The following is an 8,484-nucleotide window of genomic DNA, read 5'->3' as shown; positions in this document are numbered from 1 at the left end:
AAGACGGGATTTGTTTTGTTTTTGACATTTTTTTTTCAATAATTCAATATCTTCAAATAATAGAGTTGTTTCTTTTTTGCACAGAGCACTTCTTTATTTATTTATTTATTGATGTAATGGGGAACACTTTGTATCCAATTACGGAATAATATACGTATCCAATATATATGTGATGTCATGGATAACAATCAACAATGCGTCAATGCGTATCGTATAATCATATTGTATTATCATCGTACGTTGTCAAATGGTATAAATGTATAATGCTTATAATTAAATCTCAGAATATATGAAATCTATTTAATCAATGTATTCTTCAATATTGTGCTCTTCAATGTTGTGCTATTACCTGTAGAATAAACATTTATTTTAAATTTCTAAATAACTGATAAAAAAACAAAACATCACGTGTTATCAAACTACTTTGCACCGCCCAATAACATTAGAGCTTATCAGTTTATTTACTGTGGACTGCGGTCATCATTAGTCTGTACTAGATATATTATTATTTTACATTCATTTTGAAACAAACTTTTTATTTTATTCATCAAGTGTAATTTCATATTTTATTGTAATATTGTATTTAAGTTAATTTTAACTGTATTCTGTACTTGTTGTGCTTTAAATTAGTGCGAGCTTGTACTAATGCAAAACGATTTGGACGATCGAGGGACACGTGCACAGTTGTATTGGCGAAGGGCAGAAAACAGGTGATTATTTTATCAAATTTTCCCACTTCTAAATATTTTTAAAAAATAACTGTAAATCGTAAATGAAAACATCAGTCAGCTAACTGTAAACGTAATTATGGAAACTGGAAAGTTTCTCTTTTCTCTTCTGAACACTAACCTATTCTGTTCAGAATACATGTTTTGATCAATCAATATGGACGTTTCGTTTTTAAAGATCATTTTTGCCTTTATGGCGTTTTCAATCGTAATTTTAAGTGTGCTAATTAATTTAATTGAATCTAAATTACCGGTGTCTATAGTGCAAACATTCAGGTATGGTAAATTTTCAAGTGAAAAGAAACATTTCTTGGTCAACTACTTGGAAGTACCAAAAAATTGGTTCAAACATTTCTATGTATTTGCTGCTGTGTGGTCGACACTTGGATTTGTGTTAGTAATATTAGCTTTTGTATTCAAAGTGCCTGTTCCTGAATTCATAACACATTTTCTGGACACAGTAGCACTAAAGAATCGACGAACGTCATACAATGCAACTGCGACTACTGTTGCCATGTTCTGTATGCTAATCCAGTGTTGGAAGCGTTTTTATGAAACACATTATCTAAGTATTTTTTCAAATTCAAAAATTAACATTTCACATTACGCTATTGGATACATACACTACTTTGGTTCTATAGCCGCCATATTAGCTGAAGCACCATCACCTTTCACCACACTTTCTGTTGATCATCAGTCCTACTTCTCAATTAATGATATAAACATTAGACTGATCATTGGAATTATTATGTTTTTGTGGGCTTTCCAACAACAATATTTGGCAAATGTAAATTTGGTCAATTTGAGAACAAACAAAGAAGGAAAAGTCATTACATATGAACACAAAATTCCAACTGGTGGTTTATTTGACAAAATATCTTGTCCTCATTTGTTTTGTGAAATGCTTATGTATATGGCCATATACATCATGCTCTGGGGAAGTCAGATTTGGCCATACATTTTTTTTTGGGTATTGAGCAATCAGTGCGAGTCTGCAATGCTTAATCATTGGTGGTATCAATCAAAATTCAAAATGTACCCTAAAGAAAGATATGCTTTCATTCCATACATATTATAATTTGAATTGTAGAACTAGCTATTGTTATTTTTTCAAACGGAATACCCAAGAGGTTTAAGAATTTATACTTTTGTTATTTATTATTTGAATTATTCTAGTTAGTAGTAATAATTTGTTTTTATACACCCATTTATATTATTTATACAACAAGAAATTTAAATTTGCAATGACACTAACATTGATATGTTTATTAAATACTGTCAAATTTAGTCTTTTTTTTTCCATTAGGAATTTATTTTATGGTGCTACTAATTGTACTGTTATTATTTATGTTATCTATTGTTATTGCTTAAATTAGAAATTCGTTCAATATTACTTTACTTGACGATGGTTATTATTTATACCCATTTACATTATTATTGCTCAAAATATATTATTTTTATTTTTAAATCCACAGAGCTTTATTGTAGTACCTAATATTAGTTATTACTTATAATGTACCTTTATGTTTTTTTTATTTGAAAATAAAATAATTTGGAAAAAACATTACATTTTCAAACAAAAGTTATTACCTAATTTGTTTATATTGAATTGAATTTGCATTAGTATATGTCTGATGCTATCTCTAAAGGTGATTGATCCTATGTTATGAAAATGGGTTTGTTATATTATATTTTATGAATTTAAAAATATTAAATATGATAGATAATATATGTATAGCTTGGGTATACTGGGATATATATTGTATTATAATTTGTAATATTATGTACATAGATTTATTTTCTATTTTAACTTATTAGCTTCAAAATTTATGGCGGGTATAAAAAAGTATAAAGTTATAAGTTCATTAGAACCAGAATATAAGACCAATGACAAGACAACTTGATTCTCGAAAAAAAGTATTTAATATGTTTGCAGTTCAGTGGGTCGAGTAGACCTCATCATTGAGTGTCACTGTAATCATTACAGTGTAGTGTATGTGTTAAATTTGAATTCAACAAAATGATTCTGAAAGAAGATGGTCAGTCAGTCACTATTAAAAAAGTTTGTTTTACCATTAAAATTATGGTATGCTGGTTTATTTTTTACCAAAAACATTATATTTATCATATTATTAATATTAAATTATTAAAATTAAACTATCCACCCCTAAGTGTATATATTATATCTTAGTCCGTGAAAGATACATACTTTTGGTTTATTTTAAATTTTAAAAACATTTATTTAGAACAGAAAATATACTTTTCCTCGCATAGAAAGGTAATTTATACAACTTTTTGTAATACGTAGTAAAAAATGTTTAAAAGCTACTTAAGCTATACATTTAGTCTTTATTAGTATGTTGCATATGTTCTAAAAACACTTCAGTTTATATTATGGCAAGTAATTAATTTTTAATTTATGAATTTCTCAGTCATACCTACCATTTATCTTAATTTTATATCATACTAAACATTAATAACATTATGAAAATGTATACTCCATATAACCTTATTTTGCATTATTAATTCATAGTTTGCATTTATAGCTAACTTGGAAGTATCAAATATTATTATTTATTATAAAAACAAGATAACATATAAAAATAAATACCTTGAATATGTGACAACTACTGAAGTATTTATTCACAAATACAATAGTTAGTGTAACTTAACTGTAAATAAATTTTAAAGTTATCATAATTATATTGAAAGTGTATTTAAAAAAATGAAATAATCAACAATTAATGAATATAAACATTTATTTATCATTTTAAGTTCACAATTTAAGTAATAAATTCAGTTTTTTTCAAATTTCTATAGTTGTAAACGATTTTTTAGTACTTCAACTATGTAGCTAGGTTCATGCTGAAACAGAAAAAATGAAGTACAATAATTATGACGACTGAAGAGTAATGACAAAACTTTTTAGTCAAATTATTTTTACAATTTATAAGATATTGACACTTAAAATGTAGACTTACTACACTTCTACTATACTTCACCCAGTTTGAGAAAATGCAAGTCTTCTGCATGCAAACTGAGGAAATTCTAACAAGTTTTTGGAGCAAACTTGTGTTTTCATATACTGCAAGAAGTATAGTACAGTTTTCTTCTTAGGTAGTAATTACTAATTACTAAAGATAATAAAATCCATTTTTTGCTTCCAAGTTTTAGCATTAAAATTAGTATTTTAATATAATAAAATATTTTTTATGAGTTAGAGTTAATTATTTTAATTTTATTATAAACAAAAATAAATACAAAATCCAATGAGAATATAATATGACTATTAACAATAGATAACTTACTTTTAAAATATGTATTCCTCTCTCACTCATTACAACTACATCATTCACTCCTTCACCAGCTATATCTAAATAACAAATTGTGTATACTGAGTCTCTCATGTCAAATTGTTGTTGTTCCACCCAATTGTTATTTTCGTAGACATAGTTTAAAATATACTAAAAGAAATAATATTTCAACATTTTATTCAGTATGGTTTTAATATTCAATCAATTACATTTCCATAAGTCCCAAGTAGTATTTCGTTCTTAGAATCAAAATTTACATCTGTGATTAAAGCGCACACAATAGCTTGGTGTCTATTACTATCGGTCAATGTGATTGCATTTCTTAAATCATTTTTTAACACATTCCTTAAACAAAAAATAATATAATATTATACATAATATATTTAAAAAAAATTATTATTATTTTATACAACTAAGTTACCAGGTACTTGCATATATACAACAGCACTTTCAACTGCACTTCCTACTAGTAAACAGATTTGTTCTTTTTCATCTACAGTGTCACAATCTGGTATGAAATCATCTTTGACTCCTATTAATTATATATAAATAATACTAATAAGTGAAAAGTTAATTGTGTTCATTAAATATCAGTAGAATCTTGATAGTCCGGACATAATCAGACAAAGTGTTGCCCAGAATATTGGAAGTTTTTAGGGTACTTAATGACCAAGGTATTTTATTCTATCAACTTTATTGATCAGTTCTGAATTAAATAATTTATAAATTTAATTCGAATTGAGGAAAAATTGGATGTTTTTATCAGTAATTCACTCAACTTTTATTTTATTACAAGTTTGTACTATAGTGTAGTACAACAACTTCTAGTATCAGAGGGGTTCCTGTAAAACAAAAATGAAGTAGATAAATTATTTTCACAAGTTAATTGTATTCTGGGAATTTTAACAAGTTATTATTAAATAATAATGAATTATTGTGCTGTCTGGACAACTAGAACTACAGAGGACTAGGACTATCAAAGTTCTACATAAGACATTTTTTTTCAAAAACACCTGAGAGAATATTGTCAATGTCAACAGTTTTTTTATGTATGTTAAACAATTGCATGACTGTTATTGGCGACTCATAACGTTCTAAAAAACGATGCAGTATCTTATTTTTTTCTGAATCTACTATTGCGAACATTGCATATCCTGTTTCACATCCATAAAACGACATTCTTCTAAAATAGTAAAACATTGAGATATTTTTTAATTTTGCAAATTAAACTTAAAAAATAATGGTTTACTTTTTGTAGTTGTTAAATGATTTGGTACCAAAACACAGAACAATTGAGTTTTCTGTATCTTCTTCTTCTTCTTCTTCTTTTTCTTTTTTTTCAAATTCGATAAAATATTCTTCAACTTTTTGTTCAAGAATTTCTTTTTCTCCAATCTTATAAGCATGTATTTTTTTATCACTTCCTGATAACAACCACATGCCCTAAAATAAATAAATAAGGTTAATATATCTTACTTTAAAGGGTTTAATAAAGTTTATAGCAAAATATGCAGTTGTTTATGATATAAAAGTAAAATGTCAACTGACAGGAGTGGAAGCAAAATATATTATATTTAACATCATTTATTTTTAGACAATGTTGAAAACAGGAGATTAAAAAGTGGTCTATTGGAGAGTTAATAGTGTATAATGAATAAAGTTTATTGGTTTTTTTTATATACTTGTAACAAAATCATTATTTTACTGGTATACTTAAGATAGAAATTTGTCATCATCACTCGCTTAATGTCACATACAATTGTTGATGTTGATGTTTAAAGGTTTTTATACACATTTTATTTTAAATTTTGATGAGTTTAATGATCATTGAATACTGCATATTAGAGCCATATAAATTGAAATTGTCAATTGGATTGAAATATATAAAATTATTGATACATTGAATGAAATTGTAAATTTTATTCTTTGAGTGAACAATTTTTTAAAGTGTATATTATACCAACAATTTATTTGCCAATACAGCATCATGAGTTAATAAGAATTTGTTTCAAGTAACTAAATACTCTAATCCAATTTCGCAACAACTAAAAATATGAAAGTAAAACAAAAAATATTTTACATTTTTTTGCGATTCTGACATATAAATGGCATGGTTCAATTGAAATGGAACAAAGTCCAATTTAAGTGTTATGCAGTTTTCCATTATAGCTTCTAATGATGAACCAGGAAATCCTGAGTATATGTTTAAGTATGTTTCAGGCTTTACAGACTTTACAGGCTCTTCGTCTTCTACAATCTAGAACACAAAACACATTTAGTAGCATTAAAATTTTGTGAGTTATAATTTATAAGTAAACAATTCATTAATAGCAAAAAATTAAGTGCATAATAATTTTCTTTCATATGTGATAAATACTCATAACAAAATGTTCAGAAAAATACATTTGAATGTTTGATCAATGATGTACCATATTATGATAAAGCATTTTATAAAAGGACTGGGAAATTGTGATTCTGGATTGAAGATAATTAGTAGTACTAACATTGTGATTTGCAAGATAGTTGAAGACAACCAAGTAAACAAATGATAACTTTAAAGAAATCAATTATGAACTTAGTTTTAATTTATAATAAAAGTTGAGGTTTAAAAAAATATGCATTTTAAATGGTCAAGTTAGGTTAGGAATTTAAGAACAGGCCTGAATTACAGTAATAAGTACATTTTTATACAATGAAGATATTCTATCATTGTGTCCTTGTAAATTAAACATATAATGCTATAAAGTAAGTACATACCAACGCATATGTTATTCCAAAAACAAAATCATCAAACTCCTTACATTTGTTTATGCAGTGTATAGAAATGATCTCAGCATTACCTTTAAAATAATTCAAATTATGAGATAATGAAAATTTCTGTGAACATAACAGTTTTGAGACTCACTTGGAATATTGGAAAAGTTGAGTTCCACGATAGAAGTTACAACCTTATTGTCTACTATCTTCGACTCCAGAGTGATCATGTCTTTTTTTGAAGCGACCATTACAATCTTTTGGTCACCGTCGACCATGCGCATTACCGTTGCTGAATAAATATTTGCGGGAGACGACGTCTCGTACACTACCGACTGTACTAATCCGTCCATTTTTTTCTTTACTCCTGAAGACGTTCACCAATCGTTTGTACTCGTTTCTATGAAATGTTGTCCAAACGACACGTCTACAGCGAAACAGGTCCGACGGCAATCGTTGTGACTTGCGATTGTACATTTGTGGCTGGTGCTGTAACGACGAACGTGTGTAAACAATTATGCATCTGATATAATTTAATAGTGATAAGACGTGATAACTCTCCAAATTCCGTCAGTTGGTTTTTATCATGAACTAAGATTATATCTTAGTTCATGGTTTTTATCAACGAAGTGTACGATAGCGTGATCTACACATCGAAGTAAAACGGGCGACGACGTCCCGTAGTACCGAACGTATTGTACAGAGTGCGCAGCTATAATGTAAATTTGCTAAATATTTTCCACAATATTATTGTAGATAATTATTATGCATACCACCCAGATAGAATATTAATATTATTTCTGTCTGCCTGTTAAATTTTTACGATTGAACAGCTAAACCGATTTTTGTGAAATTTGGTATGGAAATGATTGAACCCTGAGAAATTACATTGGCAACTCAAGTTTTCTTGTAAATCTACCCCCAAGGTTCTAATTTTTTGAGTCTGAGTATATTAGGTAGGCCATCGTGTAATTTAAGGTTAGAGACATACCATGTGAATCCGGTCATTAGTCGTAAGCTAATCGCTTGAGATGGTTTCAGTAAGCGAATGTTGGACGGTTTTGCTTGGCCCCAGATTTGGATGCTTTGGGCAGATCGAGTTGGCGCAGTGGACGGGGAGAGAGACATTAACAAGAACTTACTTATATTTAATTTTCCAAATAATTATTCTATGTCTAATTGATCTATAAGGAGTGCACTTCGTGTTGTACCAATAATCGGTTATTAGTCTTTGAAGTAACATTGGTAATATGATGTTATAAAAACGCCACCTAAGTCCTAAAATGATGTATAAATTATAAATTATAATTTTACAATATTACCAAACAATAATAATATCGGTTTATTGATCCGATTGTAGTTATTCTCGCATTTCGTACTTTATCTATTTTAAGCAACTGAAGATCACCAGTTCTGTTTTATATTTTATTTACTGCACAAGCATTTAATAATTGGTTGATTCTGAACAAATGGTTACAGACGGTACAGTTTAATTAATTGGGAAAATAAAATTACGAAAATAACCAAATTAAATTCGTTTAGATGAGAGATAATACGACTACGTCATGTACAATACGATTACTTTACCCATATATTATAAACATTTCTCCCTTGTATTTTTTAGGTGCGTGGTAGTGTACGTGTTGATTATAATTATCAGTCAATAGACGATTGATTAGGTTTGGCCC

General features: G+C 27.9%; 3 protein-coding genes across 4 annotated transcripts in view; 2 read left to right on the top strand and 1 right to left on the bottom strand.

The window, feature by feature from the left end:
- The first annotated feature begins 437 nt into the window (after positions 1–437).
- Positions 438–8,484, top strand: part of LOC111029315 (protein UXT homolog) — a 67,141-nt gene continuing 59,094 nt past the window's right edge. For both annotated transcript variants that reach the window (XM_022308283.1, XM_022308281.1), the window contains exon 1: positions 438–710. The gene's annotated coding sequence lies outside the window, so the exon portion shown is untranslated. The remainder of the gene's footprint in view (positions 711–8,484) is intronic.
- LOC111029314 (polyprenol reductase) lies at positions 724–2,126 on the top strand. Its single transcript, XM_022308280.1, has one exon. It carries the CDS (start codon positions 886–888, stop codon positions 1,804–1,806), a length of 921 nt encoding a protein of 306 aa, XP_022163972.1. The 5' UTR covers positions 724–885; the 3' UTR covers positions 1,807–2,126.
- On the bottom strand, positions 3,470–7,341 carry LOC111029313 (KICSTOR complex protein kaptin-like). Its single transcript, XM_022308279.1, has 9 exons — positions 6,948–7,341; positions 6,800–6,882; positions 6,123–6,299; positions 5,292–5,485; positions 5,056–5,225; positions 4,475–4,574; positions 4,252–4,387; positions 4,037–4,192; positions 3,470–3,593 (listed from the first exon to the last, which is right to left on the bottom strand). The coding sequence occupies exons 1-9, from the start codon at positions 7,147–7,149 to the stop codon at positions 3,543–3,545; spliced, it is 1,269 nt and encodes a 422-aa protein (XP_022163971.1). The 5' UTR covers positions 7,150–7,341; the 3' UTR covers positions 3,470–3,542.

The sequence above is a fragment of the Myzus persicae genome, unplaced genomic scaffold (assembly GCF_001856785.1).
Source record: "Myzus persicae strain clone G006 unplaced genomic scaffold, MPER_G0061.0, whole genome shotgun sequence".
NCBI classification, from domain to species: domain Eukaryota; kingdom Metazoa; phylum Arthropoda; class Insecta; order Hemiptera; family Aphididae; genus Myzus; species Myzus persicae.
This window is presented reverse-complemented; position numbering and strand designations above follow the sequence as displayed.